This window comes from Schistocerca americana, chromosome 4 (assembly GCF_021461395.2).
Source record: "Schistocerca americana isolate TAMUIC-IGC-003095 chromosome 4, iqSchAmer2.1, whole genome shotgun sequence".
Taxonomy (NCBI): Eukaryota; Metazoa; Arthropoda; class Insecta; order Orthoptera; family Acrididae; genus Schistocerca; species Schistocerca americana.
The window spans coordinates 497,405,696-497,432,245 of NC_060122.1; the positions used below are offsets into that span (position 1 = coordinate 497,405,696).

At 40.9% G+C, this 26,550-nt stretch overlaps 1 protein-coding gene across 2 annotated transcripts in view; it reads right to left on the minus strand.

The window, feature by feature from the left end:
* The window catches only part of LOC124612972 (TP53-binding protein 1-like), a 282,018-nt gene that overhangs the window by 141,133 nt on the left and 114,335 nt on the right, over positions 1-26,550 (minus strand). The window contains exon 9 of one of the 2 annotated variants that reach the window (XM_047141500.1): positions 15,578-15,733. The exons of the other annotated variant lie outside the window; for it this stretch is intronic. Within the exon in view, the coding sequence (XP_046997456.1) occupies positions 15,578-15,733 (156 nt within the window). The remainder of the gene's footprint in view (positions 1-15,577; positions 15,734-26,550) is intronic. 2 annotated transcript variants of the gene reach the window in all.

Genomic DNA, 26,550 nt, shown 5'->3' on the forward strand with positions numbered 1-26,550 from the left:
ATGAGATTTGCGAAGCACCCCATTCTGCTCTCTCACGATGTCTAATGACTACTGAGGTCGCTGATATGTAGTACCTGGCAGTAGGTGGCAGCACAATGCACCTAATATGAAAAACGTATGTTTCTGGGGCTGTTCGGATACTTTTGATCACATAGTGTAAGTCCCTCCCAAACTGGGCTCTGAGTAACCATCCAAAACCTATCCTCCTTTCCCACCTGAGGAAGGAATTAACAGTTCTGGAAACTACAAATAGTTTGCCTTTACTTCTAAATGATTCTATTGGCAATACTGAAAAATCTCCTGAAGGTAATGACTGGTAAGTCATTCTGTTTCCTGTTAATTTCACAGTTTTCTTGAATGAATTAATCCATTTTCTATGTATTTTCTCCTGGAAGACTGTTTTATGGACAAACATGGTGTTGTTTTTGGCAAATTCTATCAACATGTGCACCATATCAAAGGAAACCCATTCAACACTCCTGATGCCTAAACAGCAGGGAAGAGCACACCAAATACAGACATACATGGGCACTTACCCTGACTTACAGTGCTACCCTGAAGATCAGCTGACAGCTGATCCATTTCACCTACCTTTTCCACTACCAGTTTGGAGATACCTTTGATAAGTGCCTATAAGGAAGGTTTGCTAAGTCTGGTAAGTTTCTATGAAAGAATGTAACATTTCTGTTGTACATCCAAGGTTAGTAAGACTGATTACTCCAACGATCGTATAAAGAATTTCAGCAACATACAGCTTCTAAAATGGTCACTGTGTCAAGCATCACTGAAAATGGAGAAAATAAAGATTTTGTGCTGCTATTAAACAAATTCATCTGAAGGGTTGAACTGCTGCAAAATCAAAACAGAATTGGATTAACTTCACACGGACTGCACACTATCACTAAAGACCATTTACTTTTGGATCAATGAATTTAAACGTAGTCGGACAAGCACTGATGTCTAAGTGCACTCTGGCCGTCAAACTGAAGTCATCACAAAGGAAAGCATTGGGGTAATCCATGATATGATAATACGAGACCGCCAAACAAAGAAAAATTAATGAGATTGCTGAGACTGTAGGCATCTCAACTGAGTGTACGTATAATGCTCTGCACTGAGAACTGGCTATGAATAAACTGTGTGCAAGTTGTGTGCCGTGATAGTTCACAATCAACCAACAGTGCATCTGGCACAACATTTCAGCACAATTTATGGCAATGTTTCAGCACAATTTATGACAATGTTTAATTACAATCCATAGGACTTTTTGGGCAGATTTGTGACTGTTAATGAAACCTGGATCCATCATTACACAACCAAGTGAAAACAATAGTGAAAACACTGGACAAAGGCTGGTGAAAGAGCACCGAAGAAGGCAAAGACCATTTTGTCACCTTATAAGGTGATGGCCATTGTTTTTGGGGGTTCCCAAGGAATATTCATGATAGATTACTTGGGAAAAGGGAGAACCCTACCTAGACTCTCTTATGCTTCACTGTTGGATTGTTTGAAACTTGTGTTGGCTGAAAAAAGAGCATAGTTGGCACACAAAATAGTGCTCTTTCACTGGGATAATGCACCATCCCACACATCAGTGATAACAATGATGAAAGTCCATGAACTGATTCCTCACAGACCCTGTTCACCAGATATGGCCTCAGCTGAATCTGTTCTCTAACTTGAAACTTTGGCTTGCTGGGAAAAAATTTCATCATATTAGGAAATGATAGTTACAGTCAATTAGTATTTTGCAGAGTCTGACAAAACCTATTTTTCTGATAGGATGAAAAATCTGGAGGACAGCTGGACCAATTGTATATCCCTCAAAGGGGACTATGTCAGGAAGCAAGAGGAAGTGCGCACAAAACATTTTTTCCTTGCTTTTTTTTTACCAGGCTTGTATCAAACCACCCCTGTACTTTTACCAGAATACATTCAAAAGAATTGTATTAAGCAAAAAAGTATGGTAATGTTTCACGCCCAGAATTACAGCAATAGCTTATTTATTTATTTTTCCTTATTCCCAATGAACTGACAATTCTTTTATATACTGAGGTCACAAAAGTCATGGGATAGCAATATGCACATATACAGATGGTGGTAGTATCATGTACACCAGGTATAAAAGAGCAGTGCAATGACAGAGCTGTCATTTGTACTCAAGTGATTCGTGTGGAAAGGTTTCTGACATGATTATGACCACACAACAGGGACTAACATACTCTGAACACGGAACAATAGTTAGAGCTAGATTCCATTTTGGAAATCGTTAGGGAATTCAATACTCTACGACTCACAGTAACAAGAGTATGGGAAGAATACCAAATTTCAGGCATTATCTCTCACCACAGACAATGCAGTGGTTAAGGCCTTCTCTTAACAACCAGGAGCAGTGGCGTTTGTGTAGAATTGTCAGTGCTAACAGACAAGCAACACTGTGTGAAATAAACATAGAAATCAATGTAGGACATACAACGAATGTATCCGTCAGGACTGTGTGACAAGATTTGGCATTAATGGAAGATGGCAGCAGAGAACCAATGTGAATGTCTTTGCTAACAGTACCACATCGCCTGCAATGCCTCTCCTGGACTCATGACTATATTCGTTGGACCCTAGATGAGTGGAAAACTGTGGCCTTGTCAGGCGAGCCCCGATTTCAGTTCGTAAGAGCTAATGGTAGGGTTTGAGAGTGGTGCAGACCCCATAAAGCCATGGAACCAAATTGTCAACAAGGCACTATGCAAGTTGGTTGGTCGTGGCTCCATAATGGTGTGGGTGGTGTTTACACGGAATGGACTGGCTCCTCTGGTCTGACTGAACCAATCACTAACTGGGCTGCCATAAGTTTCTTCAAGTGAAATTCCCTGATATTTCGCTGATTTCCAGATAAGTTTTAGCATTTTTCCCTGACAAATTTTGAGATCTCAAGGGTAAGTAAAGACATAAGTCGACAAAAAAATGTAAGGACTTCCATCTCTCTCCCTGTTTTGTTTTGTTTTGTTTTAGGGCACAAAAACAACTAGGGTCATAGAAGCCCATGTAAAAACTGTGAAACACAAAGACAAAAAGAGAAGTTAAAAATGACAAAGACAAAAAGAGAAGTTAAAAATGACTACATGTCAATCCCCAATGACAGAAGAAAAGACAGTTAATAGCTGGGACATGGAGAAACGTCTTTGAAATTCGCAACAGAGAAATTGAGGTCCAGGACTAAAAATTAAATAGCCTTCGCCATATTGCTATGACAGATAAAAAGTAAAATGCGGTCGACAGCCAGCATGTCGTTCGCTAAAACAGGCAATAACTCAGACGGCAAACCCAAAAGGGAACTTAAACAGTCAAAAAAAGGGCATCCGTCATGAAATGGCAGACAGTTAAAAGTTGGGCGCAATGTGCACAAAGTGGTGGGGGAGCGCCACTTAACAAATGGCGATGGCAAAAAAGGCAGTGCCCAATACGCAACCTACTTAAAATGACCTCCTCATAGTGGGAGGGCCGAGAGGTGGTTATCCAAGATGCTGGGAGAGGCTTAATAAATGGGAGGTTATTCCCCTGAATGGAGGGCCAGTCGCGATGCCAAAATGACACCACCTCCTGACAGACAGCAACACAGAGATTATCAGAGGGAATGTAAGAACTAGTGGGCTGAGGCATGATGACTGCAGCCTTGGCAGCAGTGTCAGCAGCCTCATTTCCTGTCAGACCAACATTATCAGGAACCCACATAAACTTCACAGTGACTCCACAAAGAGTGAACAATTGAAAGCTTTCCTGGACCATTGTACTAAGGGATGGTTAGTGTACACTACACAGAGGCTTTGAAAGGCACAGAGAGAGTCTGAGCAGATGTCACAACTGAAAAGACTGCGTCGCCGCATGTACTCTGTGGTATGATACAGGGCGAAGAGCTCTGCTGCAAACACTGAGCAGTGTGCTGGAAGCCAATACCAAAAAATGTTGGCACCGACGACGAAGGCACACCCGACACCACGGTCAGTCCAAGAGCCATCAGTGTACATTAAAGGCACTATCACGAAATTCCATGCAAAGGTCGTGAAACTCAAGGCTGGTGTAAGTGTCCTTAGGAAGCTAGGAAGCGAATGAAGGCCAAGGTGAACACAGGCCGTCACACAAAGCTACGGTGGTGAAGGGTTCACAGCTTCACACCCACCAGGAAAGCTGCAGGCAGTGTAAAGTTGATCTGCTGGAGCAAAGGCTGAAAGCAAACTCTACCAGGTAACAAAGAAGAAGGAGGCGCCCTGTACTGGCGACGAAAGGAGTCATCGAAGGAGGAGGCATAGGATGGATGGCCACGCATGGCTGACAAAAGGCACGCGCATCTGCTGAGGAGAAAGTCACGGCAATAGGACAGCGGTAGTTCGGCAGCTTCTGCATACAGACACTCAACTGGGTCAGTATAAAAGGCGCCAGTGGCCAAATGCATGCCACGATGGTGGATAGTATTGAGGCAACGCAAGAGGGACAGATGTGCAGATGCATAAAAAAAGCACTCTAGTTTCGAACGGACAAGGAACTGGTACAAACGGAGGTGGGTGGGTCAATCTGCACCCCCAGGAAGCACCATTGACCACACGTAGAACATTGAGGGACCCTGTACAGTGGCTGCTAGGTAAGGCATGTGAGAGGACCAAGAGTGTTTCCTATTGAGCAGGAGCCTCAGAAATTTAATAGTTTCAATGAATGGAAGAGCAAAAGGCCCAAGATGTAAAGATGGTGGAAGAAACCAACTGCACTGCCAGAAATTCATACAAACGGTTCTGTCAGTGGAAAAAGGAAAACCACTGTTGATGCTCAATGAGTAAAGACCTTCTAGACATCGCTGAAAATGCCGTTCAATGAGACAGGTCTGTGAAGAACTGCAATAGATGGCCAAAGTGTCAACAAAAAGGCAGCCAGAGATGCCCGGCAGGAGACACACCTTTATAGGGTTAATGGCAATAGCAAAGAGGATGACAATCAAAATGGAACCCTGACACACACCATTTTCCTAGTTAAAGGTGTCCAACAAGGCTGAACCCAGACGTACCTTGAACATTCTACCTTTTAAAAATTCCTCATGGAAATGGGGCAGGCGACCATGGAAGCCTCATGTTGTAAGCGGATTGTCTTATCGCTGGCTTGGATGCGGAGTATCTTTGTGGGCAGCGCGTTTGCAGAGTCGAGCACGGAACACAGAGCTGTTATGTTGTGTTGTGGGTAGGTCCGCATGTGAGATGCATTATTATTATTATTATTATTATTATTATTATTATTATGGAAGTTCAAGTGTTGCTACATGAAGTGATGAAATATGGAAGTGGATTCAGAGGAATGTGTATAAAGATGTAATTAAAAACGAGCACTGCTGCCGGTAACTTATTTAGTGTATCTGCTCGTTGTGTGTTGTACCGTACATCAACCACCCATGCTGTGTTTGGCCTCCTGGAATGAACTAATGTGAATCAGTAAAAATAGTTACCACAAAGGAGTGCAATCAAGTGCCAGTGTCTTGTAGCGAGTGTGAGAACGTGCGTTCGGTCATCGCGCCATCAACAATCCGACGCGCTGTGACAGTTATGTGCATGCTCATACAAGTGAGAATTGAGAACAGAAAATTTAACTTTTTGAACAGTGTTATATTATTACTAGTGACAAGGAGGACTGGTGCCAGATATCTGTGTATGCGTGACGAGCCTAAGAACATTTGTTCGATCATTCAGCCTCTGCATCTTCAACAATCACCCGCGTCGTGTCAGTTACGCGTACGCTCATCCAAGTGATACTGTGGACAGATAATCATCAATATGTTAATGGGCATAAACACTTATGGCTTCGAGTGTGAACAGTGCAACCTGCTATTTTCTTATCGTCTCAGAATATAGATGATCATACCAGACGTAGGACAGTGTTGTGCTTAATGTTGAGTGGCTCCCTTAAACCCACTTGCGTATTTAGATACATAATTTCAGGCAAGCCAGCAGCATTATGGTCAGAACAATACAACTGCCGTGGGAGTATCAGGTACGTGGTGTGGACAGGGCACATGGTCAAGAAGCGGCAAGTGAGCGACAACCAGTTTAAGGAACCACCCCCACCATTTGTATCCCCAGGTGTGTTACAATGTGTAGAGAGTACGGATGATACCAGTCCTCCAGCAGGTGTCATAGGCTTTCTCCAAATAGAAAAACACAGCTGCAGTCTGTGATTTCTGCAGAAAACCGTTCATGACACAGATGGACAAAGTGATAAGATGGTCAACTGCATAATGGCGCGCTCAAAATCCACACTGTGAAGTGGTCAGTAAATTGCGAGACTCGGGTCACCATACCAGCCGGGCATTAATCATACATTCCATCACCTTGCAAACACAGCTGCTGAGAGAAATGGGGCAGTAGCTAGAACTGAGGTGTTTGTCCTTACTGGGCTTAGGTATGGGTATGACAGTCATGTGTATTAAGCAGAAAGAGCTTGCCTGCAAAAGAAAGGTGCTGCAACAGCGGAATGTGAACAGCATCTGGCCCTGGGATGGAGAATGGGGATGAAGTGAGAGCATAATCTAGCTCCCTCGTAGTAAAGGTGGCATTGTAACACTCACAATTCTGAGAAGAGAAAGGTATCACCCGAGCCTCCTCCATTCGTTTCCAATGGAGAAAGGCACGGTGATAGTGGGAGGAGCTTAAAATTTCCCCAAAATGGTGGCCCAAGGTGTTGGCAATACCAATAGGGTTCATGATGACATTGTCTGCTACTGTCAGGCCAAAAATTGAGGAATGGATCTTGGTCCCAGAGAGACGTCGGAGGTTGGTCCAAGCAATGGAAGAGGGGGTGGAACTGTTAAAAAGAAATAGCTTATGAAAACCGGCTAGCTTTTTGGTTATCCTGAAGAATGCAATGACACTGTGCATGCATCTGTTTATAACAAATGCAGTTTGCCATCATGGGATGATGGTTAAAAATGCAGAGAGCCCATCTCCATGTGCAAATTGAGTCACGGCAAGACTCAGTGCACCAAGGGACCTGGACATGGCATGATAAGGAGGAAGTGTGAGGAATGGAACATTCTGCGGCAGTAAAGATAACATTCGTAAGCTATTCCACCTGCTCATCACAACTGGAGAAATCGTGTTTGTCAAAGGTCACCAGTAAGCTGCCATTTGGGTGTGCATGGGAGGTGGGGCATGAGCCAGCAAATGAACAGCACACAGGAAATGGTCACTCGATTAGGCGTCAGAAAGAATGGACCACATGAGGCGATGGGCGGTGCAGAAGGATAGGTCCAAATGGGAATAGGTGTGTGAGGAGTCTGAAAGAAATGTTGGTGCTCCTGTGTTAAGGCAGAAAAGGTTACGTTGATTAAGAAGTCTGCCAAGAGCGCGCCTCTCGGACAGGTTCGGGAAGAACCCCATATGGGATGGAGCACATTAAAGTCACCAAGCAGCAGAAATGGGTGAGGTAGCTGCCCAATAAGCTGGAGGAAGTCGGCCCTGGTGACACTGAATGACGGAGGTATGTAAATGATACAAAGGGAAAAGGTCAAGCAAGGACAGAAACAGCAAACTGCAACAGCTTGAAGACAGGAGTCAGGGAAATGAGTTGACTATGAATGTCATCCCGTATGAGCAGCAAGACTCCCCCATGACATAGAATGCCAACAGCTCAAATCGGTTGTGAGGACACAACTTTGTTTCCTAAAGGCAGAGGAAAAGTAGACGCTGTGATTCTAAAAGCAGCTGTAAATCCTCTTTACTGGACTGAAGGCTGCGAACGTTCCACTGGAGGAGAGCCACGATGAAGGGGTGTCACGTTGGCGGCTGCCAAGTGCCGGCCTGCGAAGACTCTGCTGCTACAGGGCACAGAGGCAGGAGGATCCTGCCTCATTAGGTCCACAGAGGCTTGGCTTTCTTCTGCTGTCGGCCTGCAGAGTCTAATGCAGAAAAATGGTTAGTGGCATGCACTGGCGACACAGAGGCCGGGCGGGAGAAGAGGATCTTTGAATCAGTGACGGAGAAGACTGTTTGCCTTCACTGGACTTCTTCAATCCTTTCCAGTTAGCACAGGAAGACTCAGGTGTTGGTTGGATTCCTTCTGTCCTTTCCAGCCTGCCAGTTGTGTAGTTGGTGACTTTGCCCCACGAGGCAAGAGTCTGATGGCTTGTTGCACAGCTGAACGAGGGGACTGTGGTGCTACCATGACAATAGGCAATTTTACAACCTCAGAACTGAATTTGAGGTTCTATGTCTGCGTGGCAATGTCCTTCATGGTGCGAGATGCAGTAAGAACAGTACTATAGTGCCAGATGGTAGAACACAACATTTGCGGCTAGCCAATAACTTGCGAGTGACCAGGCAAGGAACTTTTTCCTTTATCCGGATCTCCCGGACAGCCTGCTCATCAAGATACATGGACAATCTCGAGAGGAGGTGGCACTGTCACCACTGCAGTTGATACAGCAGGGACAAGGAGACAGACAATTGCCCTGGTGTGCATCTTCACCACAGGTTACACATTTGGCTAGGTGTTGACAGGACATTTGAGTGTGGTTGAAATGATGACTCTGGTAGCAGCACATCGGGTTCGGAATGTATGGTCAGACTGTGAGAACCTCATAGCCTGCTTTGATCTTGGACGGAAGCACCACTTTATCAACGGTGAGAAAAAGAGTGCATGTGGGCACTATGGAGGCATCTACCTTTTTCATCACCTGATGGATGGCAATGACACCCTGATTGGAGAGGTATGTTCGGATTTCGGCCTCGGTCAGACCGTAGAGAGCCTGGAGTAAATAACACGATGGGAAGTATTCAGAGTTCTATGGACCTCAACATGAACAGGATAGCTGTGAAGGAGTGAAGTGGCAAGCAGTTGTGCTTGAGAATCACAAGTAGTCTCCAAAAGCAAAATGCAATTCTATAAATCAGAGGAGGATTTCACAGGGCCAGCAGTTGCATCAACACCTTTCTGGATAGTAAACGGATTTACCTTTGTGAAGGACTGACCAACTTCAGTAGGCCTACATGAAACCACGAGGAACCGTGGTGCAGCTGGGAGGGTCTTTGAATCATTAACCTCATTCCATTTACATTTTGTAGACGCTGATTGCGAAGATGATTGGTTCATTGCAAAAAAATCCCCCACGATTGCCAATGTCTCTGATGGCATGCTCCTTCCAACTGGGGGCCCCCTTCACAAGTGGGTGCACCTGCCTTAGGTGATTGTTCACACGTCAGATCACACCTCCTGAACGTCTGACAGAGGGACCAATCAGCAATTTGGGAAGATAGCAGCTCAGGCAATCACCCCTCCCTGGGCCTGGCCTGTACCAGGGGGTATGTGCGAACTCTACCTGTCGACCTGGAGCTACCCAGTCACCTGTTATGCGTCAGACGCATGGGCCGGAATTCAGGAACACACAGGAAGGAAGAAGACAAAAGAGGAGGTTCAAATGCCAAAATGGAGGGAGGGTAGGAGAAGAAGAACAAAGAAAGAAAAAAGGAATGAAAAACACTGGTGAGACTGTTCTTATGTCAGCTAAGGACAGTGAGGAACATTCCCAAAAACACCCCACACCACATGTTCCACAAAGGAGGGGAGAAAGAATAGCAAGAGGATAGACATGCAGCGCAGAAGGGAAAAGATGCTGCAACGGCTGGGGCCCCTAGTAGATTTCTCCCCCATGTGAGCAAAAATTTTAAGTACCAACATCATCTTTTGTAACAAATTGTTTTTAGATAGAGAAAGCAAGGCAAATGGTATATGTGTTTCATTAAGACCCTGTTTTTATTTCCTTGGAGTCACAAGATGGATTTAAAATACCTTCACTCATTTCAGAAATAACCCCAGAAAAAAGTAGGCCTCTTGAAAAATGTGTATAATATATAAATTATTTTTGAAGTACTAGAATAAATAAAATGTCTATAAAATGCTGCACTGTACAATGTACTTTTGATGAGACAGTGGCAATTCCTGAAATCCATCGCCCATGGCCTCTGGCCTGGCGAGTGGCACCGCAGTCCTGGGTCCTTGGATAAACCATGAAAACACTCTGCATTATGTCACACACAAACAGACCCAGGCTGCAGGCGGATCGGTCAGACTAGATCCAATGGGCAGGGCTTGTACATTAGTGGGAAATGATTGGCTTTAGATTAGCAGGCCCAATCCATTAAAGGTACCCACAGAAATGGCCTGTGGTTTTACCCCGTCGTGAAAGTCCACTCCTGTGGCCAGTTATTCACGTGTCACAGATGCCATGTTGATGAAACAAGACCACGTTGAGCAGTCCATGCGCCAGGTAATTTGCACAAATACTCTGAGAACCAATACTAATGAGGCAACTCTCCGTAAAGATGATCATTGAGCCGCAGACAGGCATGTAGAAAAGACAATCACCTTCTCATAAATAAATTTTCGGCCACAGCCTTTGTCAGAAAACAAGAGCATACACATATTCACACAGTCACTCAGACACAACTCATGCATACTACCACCATCTCGGGCCACTGCATCAACAATCTCTGAGAATCAGATACAAAAAAACCACTCCTCCTGCCTCCCTGCCTTTCATCGATAGCTGCTAGGCTAGCGGCAGGAAGTTGTTGCAGCACTGACTGCAAGCTGAGAGAAGTGATAGGAAGCAGAGAAGCAATAAGAATGCAGGAGTAGAAAGTGGCGCACATACTCAGCTGTGCCCAGCCAGCGATAGCATATGACATCTCAGTAAACAAACCATTTCATCTACTGAGGCAAAAAACAAGATTTTTTCCAGGATTTTTTTTTTTTCAAATTTCCCTGGTTTTCTTGACATGTTTGAAATTCCCTGATTTCCAGAACTTGTGGCAACCCTGAACACTTTCACAGTTATGGATGGCTATGGAGGCAGCATGGCTCAATGCGTCTGCAGGGACTTCCGACGACTTGTCAAGTCCATGCCACATCGTGTTGCTGCGACATCATCAGAGTAATAGCTTCATTTGATTCACTCCTCTTAATGTCAATGCAGGCACAGAACATGTCACGTCAGTGAATATGATATCAATGACCTCAGTTTCTCTTAGCACAATATAAACAACTTGTATTATTACTGCTGCCACATTGGACTTACACAGATGCAGTATTAAACTGGTGTGCGCCTTGAACATTTTCTAAGATATTAATTACAAGCACTGGGTTCACTCATCGCAGCAGGTTGACCCTCAGTAACTTTTCTCATTGACACAAGTTGCTAGATGGAAATATAGCATATCTGCGGCTTACCTAAATGCATGGTTGAGCCAGTACATTAGCCAAGAATGTGCACACAGCAACCAAAAGACACTTGCTACAGTTGGCACAGTTCTGCTGCACAGTAATGGCATAACACTGACACACTATACAGCTGCTTCCCCAACAGAAGCCCAGAGGCTGGGATAGTACTCCTATTTCAGGATTGCCTTGTTCTTTTTTCAAAGATGTAGATTTTCCTTGTTTACTTTTTGATTCGCTGCTTTCTTTTCCATTTATGTTTATGGGAAAAGCAATATAATATTTCTAGGAGTGCTTATAATGGAAAAATTATTTAAAATCAATTTTAAAATCATGCATATTTTCTTGTCACTCCTCAACTGCCACTTTTTGTTGAGTCCATTCTTCTAAGAGAAGTGTTCCCTAAAAAACTTTATATGTGGAGGCTTTGTGTTAGAAGTAGTATCCCTCCACAACAGCATTCTAGGAGCTTACTTCATTGTACCACATTATTCTAAACTGTCTTGCTTAGCACCTTGTGCTATTAAATGTTGTGAAACATTTCTTCAATACAGTACATACAATTTATAATGAATTAACATGCTATAAATCTGACAAGTGAAATTACACATCCTTTCCTCTGGCGTTATAAGTAAATTTCACTGGCATGGACTTAGGGACCAGAAAATGTAGCATCTACTTTTGGCAAAATTTGCATCTGGTGTGACTTACCAAACGAAAGTGCTAGCAGGTTGATAGACACACAAACAAACACAAACATACACACAAAATTCAAGCTTTCGCAACCAACGGTTGCTTCATCAGGGAGAGGGAAAGACCAAAGGATGTGGGTTTTAAGGGAGAGGGTAAGGAGTCATTCCAATCCTGGGAGCGGAAAGACTTACCTTAGGGGGAAAAAAGGACAGGTATACACTCGCACACACACACATATCCATCCGCATATACACAGACACAAGCAGACATTTGTAAAGGCTTTTACAAGTCTTTCCGCTCCCGGGATTGGAATGACTCCTTACCCTCTCCCTTAAAACCCACATCCTTCTTTTTTTTGCTTGTAAATGACTTGACACATGAGTTTAAAAGGTTGTCACGATACATGAGTGACAACAAACAAATCCTTAGTTCTTTGAAACTGATTGTGTAGTGAGCGTGTGACACTGTTGACGGGGAAGCCCCATCCGGAGAAGTTCGGCCGCCGGGTACAAGTCTTATTTCAGTTGGCGCCACATTGAGCGACTTGTGTGCCAGTGATTAGGATGAAATGATGATGAGGACAACACAACACACAGTCCACGAGCGGAGAAAATTTCCAACTGGGCTGGGAATCGAACCAGGGCCTGCTGCATGGGAGACAAGCACATTACTACTCAGCTAAGCAGGTGGACTTACTATTAAAAAAAGTGCTGATTGGCAGCTTTTTGACTGGAATGTTTGCTTCTGCAAAAACTTTAACACTTTTTTCCTTCTGAAATGGCCTTTGTTTTGTTCATTTGGCTGCATTTAATGTTTTAAAAATGACTGTCTCATTGAAAAGAAGCAGCATAATCCCACTGGTGAGCTAAATGCATCTCCAATTTAAGCTGTTGCTGGGCATTATTTGTCTTTTCTCCCAAAATTTAATGATTACAAAATCTGCAGACTATTTATTTTGACCTTCTGTGGCCATTCACATCCATGTGACCCATAATTGACAATGTTATGGATAGAACTAACAAGGCACTTAGCGCAGAAGTAGAACCCAATGTTTAAAGTCAGGGAAAGAACTTACCCATGGCCGATAAACATTACAGATTTTGTTTTCAAATTGCTATAGCACAGAGTGCAGGCACTGTATGCTATAGTGACAGGTGGCGGTGAGCATGAACAATTCAGAATTTTGGCTGCCAGGGTGGAGAGGAGCGGTGCAGCAAAGACTGCCCCACCTCCCTTTCACAGGGCAGCAGCATACAGCAAAACTGACATATTATCACAGGGATTGCCAATTTCTTCTTGTATTGTAATCAAAATCTGTGATGTACCAGGATCAGTCGCTTTGCTTATTTCAAGACAAGAAAAGAAAAGAAAACAACAAGCAACACAGAACACAAAGCATTTGGAGGCAGCTATCGTGCAACTGCTTGTTGAGGTTAGCATTTCAGCAGAGTATTGTTAACGACATAGTTCAGACCTGACCCCTAGCAGTATTCGATGCAACTACAGTTCAAAACATTCACCATATTAAAAGTGTCCACATTATTACTGTCTTTTAAGCTAAAGCTATTTCAAACTCTCTCTGATAAAATGGTTCTTGTGAAAACAAATCACTATGAAACAGCAGCTACTAAGTAATTTTGCATTTTCATATTTTGAAGCAGAATTCGCATTTAGTTTGCGTGTACTACAAAATGAGAATTTTTATGGGTAGTAGACATGGTGTAACAGAGTGCCCTAATCTGGTCATTAACATAACGATAACACAGCTTAAATTTAGGAACACAGATTGACCTGACTTGTATTATCACATAGGAGTTAACATTCAAGACTGAGGCGAAACATAGTGGGATTATTAATTACACAAGTCACTTCTTACAGATGAACACTTTGGGAATGTGGGTACTGCTATGCAACCAGATTACAATATGTTATCTATTATTTCTGAGATAACATCATAAGTCTCCAATGAAGAAATATTCTTTGGTTTTTGTCATACTGTTATCACCCAGTATCATCTAGTTTAGGATTTGTTGTCATTTATTACTTTTTGTTACTCTTCAAGGAAGTCTTCTACCATCTTATAGGAATTCTATCATACTTCCAGTGAGTACCTTTTGTTTATTTCTTAAAGAAGTCTTGCAACCCGCTGAGTAATTACTTCAGTATCTATAATACTGTTTTTTATTTTCACGTTTACAGTTGTGGCTACACCTTAATATCATAACTAGTTTGTCTTCAGCAATAAGACACATGTGCTGATTTTCATCATATTTGAGCACTTCTAATCACCTTACAAAATAACACATTAGTACCTACATAGCAGCTTCTCTGCATGCTGTAAACCCTTTTCATTATCTTAGATACACCTGTGATGCCTTTTGGTTCCCATTCTTTCTGCAATTCTGCTGTGACTTACAACTTGCCACTTAACAACACTTTTACTTCAGTGCAGTACTTTACTGTAGCTTGCCTCCCTCTGACTGACTACCTTCCAAGTTCTTACTTTTCATTAAATTTGTTAATTTCTGAACTGTAGTGTACCAGCCAAACCCTCTAAACCTTTGTATATCAAGAATCGTGAAATTTTATGAAACAATCATTCTTCACATTTTATTATTATAAACACATTCTCAATTATGGGACACATTCTGTTACAATATCTAAAAAAAGCTTGCCCAAATGGGCAATGGTTGTTTGAGTCCTTTTAGCGCTTATAGTACATTCATTTCACGGACAATGTTTACAGTTAAGAGATCAAGGACCATAATGTTACCATGAATGTCTAGGGATCTACATAGTCCCCAGCCAGAGTCTAGCTTGCCTGTGTAAGTCTCATACAAGCTAGGTGCAATACATTCCCCAGACATTGTTTACTAATGGCTGTTTCGCCTCAACAGCCACCAAGCCCCATCAGCACACAGCATATCTTTAGGTTGATAGTTTCTTGCACAGCTTTGTACCTTTCTCAAAATCAAGACAGTTAAGCCAAGATCCTTCCCTCACTGTGACATACAACATTCTACCTTAGCACCAAGTGACTGTTACTAGAGCATGTTCAGGTATTATGTTAATGGAGGCCCGGCACTGCAAGCCAGCCTCAAGCTCTGGAAGCCCAGTATCATTAGGCCTGGGCCCATACCCAGCCATTTCTGACTAAGACCATGCAGGGAGCAATAAGACAGTAAAATGTTAGAGTTGAAGCACAGAATGAAAAATTTATATCACAGATGCTCAGAGGTCCATGGTCACGTTCACAATTGAGCTATTGGTCCTCTTCAGGGATGACTTTTCAAGAGCTAGTCTACAATGAATACTCCCAACTACTATACATCACCAAGTTTTTCTGTCTAGTAATTTGAACGAATTTTCTATCTACTGCTGTGAACATCTTTTTCTACCCACTACTTTTGACAATTTTTCTACTTTTTACTGAGAACAACTTTTCTATTTACTAAATTCCACTTCTTTTAGCTATTAATTTCAAAATTTTTTGTTTCACTTTCAAATGTAAATGTAATGTACGAATGAACACAAATGTACAAAATAAATACAAAAATGGGAAATCTTCTCATCCTTCAAACAGTACTTCTATGGTTACAGTTAGGTTCAACTAAAATGAGCAATTACTCATCAGCATTACCTCAGTTTTGGAAGTGGGGCACTTGGATGATGATGTATTGTGCTGGCTGCAAGAACTTGGAGATGGAGTTTGACGTTCCACTGAGCTGCACAAGCTTTCATAATGAGGCACTGGTATAATATCTGCGTATGGTGAAGAGGTAACTAGTACCCGAGCCTGTATGAATATTAAGTGTGAGATGGTGGAAGAGAGATGAAGAAAAACAGACAGAGAAAGTTAAAGAAGAAAGCAAGGGAACAGAATGAAACATACGAAACGGCAGAATATAAAACCAACTTTCACTATTATTAAATACTACACAAAAACAAACTGTGTGCTAATCTTTAAGGATTAATGGAGGACTAGCACTGCAGGCCAGCCTCAAGCTCTGGAACAACAATGACTGCTACCATGAAAGTCTGCGTTAACTGTCAATGTTTGAGGAGCCATTAATCCAATTTCAATGCATACATATTGATATGAATGATGTAACTCAACAAGAATAGTGAAGTATGCATGTCCCAAACAAATACATTCCAGACCCTGTCCAGACTGATTTTTAAGGAACTGCACGATATGTAATTGGGAATTTGGGACTTACAAGTGACCAGAAAATAGCTTCAAAGGAAGTCAAGTGCTCCATAATGCCTTGGTCTCCAGTGTGTTGATGATAACTGCATAAAAAAGGCATGATCCAAATCCAAAATTATGAAGAAAAAATTATTGTTAGTGCTGCTGAAAATACAGCAAAGCATTAAAAGAATCTTGCTTAGCAGCCATGAACAATGTCACAGAAGAAAGTATTTGCAGCCCGGCTTTCTCATATTTAACCATATTCTGACCGATTGCAAAGATCTGTGTTAAGCAAATTTTTAAGGAAAAGAACACAAATGAAAACACACGAGATGATGAAACTTGCTATCAACCATACCTACTTTTTGTTGAAAAATATGAAACTCTTCCCAGAAGGCCCACTTAAATAACCATAAAAATTAGACATCTAAAACGGCATTCTCAAATTTCTCCCTCTTCCTAGCCCACCAAAAAACTTTAATAATTATATCATGTTTGTTTTTATTATTCTATCCGTCCTTTTAATATCAACAATGGATGGATCATTATGTAATCTAACAGAATAATTACAGCTAACTGTGATAAGCTTATCTGACACATTTGTCTATGCCTACATAAAAATTTGTTCAAAGTAGCCTATATTTAACACTTTTCACTCAACATTTTGCAGTCAAATGCTAAACCTCTACAACATCAAACTATGTACAGTAGTACAAATTAAGTTTCACCAACAACTTCAGAAACAAAAGTTTTCAAAATTTCTTTCACAGAAGCATCCCTTCAGGAACGCCAGAATTCTTGTCATAGGCCAGCTTCATTTTGTTATGAAGTACTTCTAAAATATTTGTGGGCTGCCAACACTTGAAAGTGAATGATATCAATACCCTTATCTCAGACACATAGCCCATTACTATAGCACTTACATAACAGAATTATGTTGAAGGGGAAATTTATTTGCACCTCTCCGGATTCCACACACAAATCTATGCCTATATTGGTCCTTTTTGTGCAACATTGCTTTTAGCTTTAAATGCTAAAATAACAAATGCATTTTATTTATGGGTAAACAAAAACGAAAGTAATTACAAAAGAACAACACTCTTTGTTGTTTTCCAACAAGAAAGTCAATGGAAATGCTCCCAAATAAACTTTGCTTACTAAACTCTTACAGAAATATCACAGAAAGGGATATAATTTGTTATTTAAAGATGTCAAAATGTAAAAGAAACAAAGTGTCAAGATGTTGACAAAGTAAGGTCTTACAGAAAGGGTGGTTTTTGCTTCCACAGTGGAAATGAGAGAGAAAATGAATAGTATGTAAAAATTCTGGTGCCTTGCCAATATTATACACACTTTATCCTGAAAAACTCATTGAGAATAACGAAAATTGAGAAGCACATCTGTCTTGTTAGCTGAGCAGTCTACTTCTCTGCTTCCCAAGCAGAAGAACCAGGTTCAATTCCCAGTACTGCCAGCAATTATTGCTTGGTTAAAGGACTGGTATGAGGTGCACTCAGCCTCTTGAAGCCAAGAGGAGATACTTGAATGAGAGACAGTGGCTCCAAGCTCTGGAAAGCTGACACTGCATGGGAGAGCAGTGTGCCGACTGCATACCCCTCCATACCACACCCAAATGATGCCATATGACAGAGGAATAAGCAACAGCCAATAGCCATTGCAGGGCTCTTTGGGCTCATCACGGAGTACCTTTTTCTTACTGCACTTAGACATATGAAATGCACTATAAAATCAAAGACAACATTCTAAAGCTTGATAACAATTTTAAGGATATGTTGCAAAAACAATCACACAAAACCACATGCAGTACACTATGATATCTATTTTGCATCTACCATAATCACAAAATCTCTCAGGTGCCACTACAATATTTAAAGGACACAATATTTGCTTGTGAGAAGGCACAGTAGAGTAACAACTGCTAAAATTTCTACAGACAAATTTCTGTTGATGTGGACAAAGGGGGATACCCTAGATGGAGTGGATTAGTTTTTCTGTTGTGTACATCCACAAGAAAAACAGGGATTTTGAAGGCTGAATAAGGTGACATGCTCCAGTGCCCTTAATACTGTGTGTACCTCAGCACCATGGTTGGCTAATTGCAGTGCCAATTTAAAGTGTTGTAAAACAAAATTTTAAAAATATATTCTGAAATAATATTCCTCCTACACTCGTTTGGATCAAATACAATTCTGCACCTTATTAGCAATCAGTGCAGAAGATGACTCTGGTTCTAGACAAGATTCACATTTGGTCTGCATCAGGTGGTACAAGGCACACTTTTGCATGCATTACAAATGACACTGTCTCTCATGAAAGGTATGGATATATCATTTCGATAGGACGGGAGGGGGGGGGGGGGGGGGGGGGGGGATATCAGATACTGGTAATTGTCAAGAGGCATGAAAACATTTACCTAATGTGCCACCAGGAGCTGATCAAAGACAGAGGACAAGTTTGGTATGGGAAATGATCAACAAGAAAACTGGCCATGTTCTTTTCAACAAAAAGATCCCTGCATTTACATTAAGTGATTCAGGGAAACCATGAGTAACCTACAACTAGATGGTGTAGTGATTTGAGAATTTCTGTGTAAATTCTAGAACCACTCAGCCTACTACCATCTCAAACACACGATATTCTACATACGAGTGTGGGATGGTAAAATCCTACCTACTGCACATCACATGCTTGTGTGTGCAGGTTTAAAATCAGTCGCGGCAAGAAAGTAGGCACAGCGGTTGAACGGCACCGACAAGTACCTGTCGGGCAATCCATAGATGCGTTAGTGAGTGTGTTTAGAAGAACCATGGAATCTATATGCAGCTTTGTGCTGATTGTATCACTGACTTGTTATGTGAAACAAGAACAGTTCAAAAAGTACTCATATATACTCTTGACTCAGCCTTGTTAGAGGCAAGATTTTTTTTTTTTTTTTCGATCTCCTTTTCTGAAAGTCATGGTGTCTAAGCAGACTTTCTTTCGAATGTAAATCAATTTGTTTCTAACATACAACTGTACGAGAGACTTACTGAAGTTACATATTACGTTTAAAGTGACAATTTTTATTGTGCTTGAAAGTCAAATACATCATTGATTGAAGAAACGTAAAGTTTGTATAGCCACTTATTTCACTAGTAGAAAGGAACTTGAAAGCTCCTGTACCTAGCGTTATTTGATGGAGAAGAAGTCAAGAGAGTTTCCAGCAGCCGGCTATCCAGTAAAAAAGAGTGGCTGCAAACCCCAAGTAAGTCTTCTCGTAAAGAAGTGGAATGTGGTTTGGGGAAATAAATCAGTATAACCCAGACCCACACTCAAAGTCATCAAAACGTTAGAACGGTTCCACTACCCTTCAATTCATCAGAGTTTTTATTGCACTGACATTGTTTGATGATCAACCTGACTAATTCTACTCCTACTTTCGTTTTCTTTCTTTGCTCACGTTTCTCTCTTATTTATCCATTACTCACTACTACTTTATAGTTGCTCGTTATGTATGTCACCTCTTCTCATGTATATTCGATGTAGAACCATCATAACTCCCCATATATGTGCGCATAATTTCCTATGTACACACCTTTTACCCTACAACACCTGACGGTTCTTCCATTGTGACAGGGTTTGTCTTATATAACTCAACATTTGCGTAGAAGTGTATATTTGTGTATATGTGGATGTGTGTTCGTGTAGTCTGATTCTTTGGCCTTCTTATCTAAAGATAAGGTGTAGGTTATTAGTAACCACGGAAATAAGGAAGGACTTCAGTGAGAGAAGTTTATGAATATGGAAAGAGGGAAAAGATAGACAGGTCCTCAAGATGAGAAGTAAGAAAGGAAAAAATAGATCATGTTTCTAGGATCGAAGAAGAGAAAGAAGATAGCCCCAAAGACAGGAAACCCTTCCCACCCCCCCACCCCCCTTCCCCAGGTTCCTTACCTCTCAGATACTTGAGTGAGACACCAGAGGAGGTTTGGTGTTAAATCGTCTCCTACAGAATGGACTTGTCCCACCTTCACCCTTTGAGGTCCCCGAAGGAAAACCTAGCAATCCTATGGAAATGGCAAATGAAGAAGAATCAGGCACACTTGTTTGTGAGGGTTGATTGAAAGGTGTGATGTGTGTTTTGTGTTAGTCATGATTTATCTGTTCTTGTAAATCAAGCTTTTAGCTACAATACCCACCCCTTTCAAAATTTATTCAATCCCTCCTATCTATATCACATCTCATACAAGGTATAAAATACTCTATACAAAGCAGAAGAACTAAACACCTCGGTAAAACAATTGTTCAGTTAGTCACATCATATTATATTTTTCCACAAACATGATACTCTAATCAATTTATTTCGTCTAGAAATCACTTTTTTTTTTTTTTTTTTTTTTTTTTTTTTTTTTTTTTTTTTTTTTTTTTTTTTTTTTTTTTTTTGTTAAGCAGTACGATTATAGGTTAGTTTTAGGTTTTAAAGAAATTCAGTGCAGGAAAACTATTTTGGAAGTAACACCAAAAACAACTCAAGATCCAATGGTTGTCACTCCGCCTGTTAACTCAGAATGTTAACATCCCTGGGGGATATACAATTTTACATCCTTTACATTGTATTTCCCCTTTCCTAGTCCAGTTGTGGGATCTACTAAAAATAACGTCTTAGGATGGATTACCGTTTGTACCCAGTATGGTCTTCACATTTTTGGAAAAACTTATGAGTCTCTTTCTTCAGAGTCAAGCTGGGAAGATAATGTTTTATAAGAACCAAGTCCCAGACTTGGTACTGAGGTTCCACAGCCTTTTCATTATGGTTGCTTACTCTTTGTTGCAAATTTTCAATCAAATTTTTAGAAATTATTTCCTGATTTACTTCATAATTGACACTACATTATTCATACCAATTAAAATACTTAATTAAGGGTTCTCCTACAAACGGTTTGCCTATAACATCTAAAGGTGTCAACCCAGTCAATAAATGGGCTAATTCATTTAGGATAAGTTCAAAGTCCTTAATTTTCGTTGTCCACGAAATATGTTTTTCATGGCAGTGTTTACAACATAATTTCCCAATTTCCTTCATTACCCGTTCACACAGATTTGATTATGGGTTATAATTGGATATTAACACTTGTCAAATACTTTCTCATGCTAGGAATTCTCTAAATTCGTTGCTCACAAATTGTGGTTTGTTATCTGTAAGAAACCACTTTGGTTTACCTACTTCTAGAAAGTATTGTTGTAAGCAGTGTATAACTGTCTGCGTATCACCCAAATTCTCTGCAATAACTAATTGTGAAAAAGCTGAACAACAAGATTGTAATTTAAATTTATAAATTTCGCGCAAAGGTGCCAGGATGCGAAATGGGATTTGGAAACCAGGTTCGCTGACCTCACTCCTGGTTTTTCCATGGTTTCCAGTCGAGGCTTTGCACACCAATCGCTTATTTTTGCTCTCTTAATAGGATATAGTTTAACATATTTTGACCAGCATTCTATGATAACCAAAATATATGATACTCCTCCCTTTCCTTGTGGAATTGGTCCAAAGAAATCTGCTGCTGTAAGGTCGTGTAATGACTTATGGATAATAGGATACATTCTGTATTTCACTGGAGTATTACTCTCGTTTACTTTCTGGTAAGTTTCACAGGTCCTAATCAAAGATGCTATTTTATGCCCTAGTTTCTTGAAATAATAAAATTTATTCATACGAGATATGCTTCTGAAGTGTCCTTACCCTGTGCGAACATACCATACAAGTTCGTCTTCCATTACCTTCGGAATACATAAATGCCAACACTGTGATGTTACACTGTCTCTCCAAAGCAAGTTATGATCAACAATTTTTAATTTTGCCACTTGATTAGGAGGTAACAAGTTCTGGATACAAATAGAAAATATTTCTGTGAAAAAAGGATCATGATGTATATTCTCTGTTATTCTTTGAACTATCTCTTTTATCCTCATGTTCGGATATTCTGCTGACATTAAATTAATGGCAATAATAACGCCAGGCTCTTCCGTACGTTTCAAGTCTTCCATTCCTATGGGTAGCCTCAATAATGCATCAGGTACTATATTTTCGGAACCTTTTACATATCGTATCTTGATATCGTATTCCTGTAGGAAAAGCATCCAGCGCATCAACCTAATGTGTAGTAATCGACTACTCATCAGAAAGGATAAAGCTTGATGATCTGTATAAATATGGATTTCTGATCCCCATACTGGTGTTTGAAACTCTTGAATACTACACACAATCGCCAATAGTTCCTTTTCGGTAGCTGTGTAATTTAGTTCGTGCTTATTTAGGCTACGGCTAGCAAAAGCTATAGTTCTGTGTTCTATATTACTCAGATCCCATTCTCCTTGGAAAATTTCAGCAGCAATACCGTAATCAGATACATCTGTCGAAATTTTAAACGGTTCGCCCATAACTGGATGATGTAATATGGGCACCTCAACAAGTGCTCTTTTAACGTTTTCAAACGTATCATTTGCACCTTGAGCCCAAGTTCACGGTACTTCCTTTCTTAATAAATGTAAAATTCTTGGGTCATTTAACTCCTGTCCTCATACGTACTGTTGATAGTATCTGGCCATACCTATAAATCCTTCTAATTCTCTTACATTTCTGGGGGGCGGACATTCTTTGATAGTTTTTATGCTTTCAGAGTCTGGTCTAATTCCCTCTACCCCTACAATATGCCCTAAGAACTTAAGTTCTTGGCACGCAAAAAACGATTTTGACAGCTTCACCGTCGTACCTTTCTCTTTAAATTTTTTCAGAGCCTTGCACAAAGTTAGACAATGTTTCTCCCAAGTAGCCAATATTATTAGGATATCATCTACATATACACTACTGGCCATTAAAATTGCTACACCAAGAAGAAATGCAGATGATTAACGGGTATTCATTGGACAAATATGTTATACTAGAACTGACATGGGATTACATTTTCACGCAATTTGGGTGCATAGATCCTGAGAAACCAGTACCCAGAACAACCACCTCTGGCCGTAATAACGGCCTTGATACGCCTGGACATTGAGTCAAACAGAGCTTAGATGGCGTGTACATGTACAGCTGCCCATGCAGCTTCAACACGATACCACAGTTCATTAAGAGTAGTGACTGGCGTCTTGTGACAAGCCAGTTGCTTGGCCACCATTGACCAGATGTCTTCAATTGGTGAGAGATCTGGAGAATGTGCTGGCCAGGGCAGCAGCCAAACATTTTCTGTATCCAGAAAGGCCCGTACAGGACCTGCAACATGCAGTCGTGCATTATCCTGCTGAAATGTAGGGTTTCGCTGGGATCGAATGAAGAGTAGAGCCACGGGTCATAACACATCTGAAATATAATGTCCACTGTTCAAAGTGCCGTCAATGTGAACAAGAGGTGACCGAGATGTGTAACCAATGGCACCCCATACCATCACACTGGGTGATAAGACAGTATGGCGATGATTAATACACACTTCCAATGTGAGTTCACCGCGATGTTGTCAACACGGATGCGACCATCATGATCCTGTAAACAGAACCTGGATTCATCCGAAAAAAGGACGTTTTGCCATTCATACACCCAGATTCATCGTTGAGTACACCATCGCAGGCGCTCCTGTCTGTGATGCAGTGTCAAGGGTAACCACAGCCATCGTCTCCGAGCTGATAGTCCATGCTCCTGCAAACGTCATCGAACTGTTCGTGCAGATGGTTGTTTTCTTGCAACGTCCCCAACTGTTGACTCAGGGATCGAGATGTGGCTACACGATCCGTTACAGCCATGCTGATTAGATGCCTGTCATCTTGACTGCTAGTGATACGAGGTCACTGGGATCCAGCACAGCGTTTCGTATTACCCTCCTGAACCCACTGATTCCATATTCTGCTAACAGTCATTGGATCTCAACCAACACAGGCAGCAATGTCGCGATACAATAAACTGCAATCGCGATAGGCTACAATCCGACCTTGATCAAAGTCAGAAACGTGATGGTACGCATTTCTCCTCCTTACACGAAGAATCACAACGACGTTTCACCAGGCAATGCTGGTCAACTGCTGTTTGTGTATGAGAAATCAGTTGGAAACATCAGTTGGAAACTTTCCTCATGTCAGCCCGTTGTAGGTGACGCCACCAGCAGCAACCTTGTGTGAATGCTCTGAAAAACTAATCATTTGCATATCACAGCAGCTTCTTCCTGTCGGTTAAATTTCACGTCTGTAGCATCTCGTCTTCTTGGTGTAGCAATTTTAATGGCCAGTAGTGTGTTATCGAATCCTTCAATAAGTCTCTCCCTAGTGCTTCAGCTAACGCACGTATAAAAATGGACACAGAGAGATTAAGTCCAAATGCCAATACATTAAAATGATAAGATTTTCCATTTAAAAAAAGTGGCTGTATACTTTTCGGATTCTGGATGTAATTTTATCTGCCAATATCCCGTGGTCATATCCCTCGTGCTAAAGAATCTTGCCTTTTCAAATTTGGATAACAATTCGTAGATATTAATCAGCCGGTCCCTCCCCATCTCTATATGTCAATTCAATGTACGAGCGTCTAAGACTAATCCTACCCCGCCTGTACCTTTCTTCACCACTACCAGAGGATTAGTCATTACACTGGAACTTCATTCTATAATAATACTATCAATCATTTTGTTAATCTCATCCCGAATTGCTTCCTTCAAACTCACTGGTATTGGATAAGGTTTGTAAAAGAATGGAGTGTAATCTTTGATTTTGAACTTACAAATATAGTCGCTGATATTACCTGGGCCATCAGAAAATACCATTTCATATTCCATTAAAATTTTATACAAATCTTGTCTTCATTGATCTGTTAATATTAGGGATTCATTAACTGTGTCTTGTCTATCAGTTCGATGTGTTCCCTGATCAACATTATTGATTTCTGGTGATAACTGTGCTGTAATGGTTAATCGCAGAGACTGGCACTCCGTTGTTTGTTCCTCAAAGTGACTATTTGTCACAAAAGGTGTCCAGCATCTACTGTCCTCTACACCAAAACATAAAAGATGTTCGTCAAAGTTTAAGATGACTTTAAACTCTAACAATCAATCTAAACCAAACAGTACGTCTCTATTAATATTCTCTACTATCAACAGCATTTGACGAAATAACATATTTCCAATACTGCAGTTCACCGGAGTTTCATATTTTACAAGTTTACTTTTTGTTCCCATTATCCCTATTGTGTATATTCCAGTCACTGACAACAATGGTAAGTGCTGTTTATTCTGTATAGAGTTAAAAAATGCGTTTGAGATGAGTGATACCTCACTTCCCAAATCTATAAATATGTTAACCTCAGAATTTTCCACTGTCCCTGCTATTATAGGTTGTGGGTTATTAGTAGCTAAGCTTGGTTCTTCAAGCAACAACCATTCCTTTGTGGGTATTTTGTGCGTAAAGTTAACATACTTATATGGAATACGGCCTCCTAATGTATTTCCACGATCTGGACCCCAGTCCTGGATCCAGGTTTAACAACTTTTTCCACATTACTACTAATTATGGGTTGGTTACCGTAACGAGGTACCACATTCCTATTTTGTGTTTTTTGGTTACTCGGTATAAATTCTTGAGAAGTTACTGGATCTAAATTTGAATGTGAATGCTTCTTTTGATAATTACTGTGACAACTTTTCTTACTGCACTGGTGTACTTTTGCTAAGATTGCCTCATGCCTTTTAAAATTATTTCCACTATTTTTTTTATTGTTGGAACTTTCACTTTGGCATAAAGTTTCGTTGTGGTCCTTATTTATTGCATCAAGTGCATCAACAAAAGACAACTCTTCTACCGTTTTCCAGCCACTGCATAAGATGTCTCTTCTCGCATAGATGGGAAATCATCTAATTAAAATACGTACCAATCCCTCTTATTCCATTGGCTTATCTAAATACTTTACTCGTATTAAATGCCAATCGAAATATTTCCTCATAGTACCCCAAGTATTTTTGTAATGTTTTGGGTCCCATAGATCTGACATCAACTTTTCTTGAGCACTGGCAGACCATTATTTCTCTTTAAATTTCTTTTGAAAGTCCTCCTAAGAGGAAAAATTCTCAATATTTACTGTACTCCAATCTGAGGCTTCCCCTAGAAGGTACCCCACAGCAAATTTTATCTTCTTAGAATCTTCCCAGTTTTTGGGTAATACTTGAGTAAACCTTAGTAGGAAATGGGTCGGATGTACATCTTCGTCCCTTTTAAATTTAGGAAATTGTCTAGATAACGCTGAATTAGCTCCCCATTGTAAATCAGTCACAGCTTCACTAATTAATACAACATTAGGTGAAGATACCTTTTTTTCTATTTTATCTTGGATACGCTTCATCTCTTTCCACAGGTCGTCCCTACCCATCCTGGTATCATTAAGTTCGGAA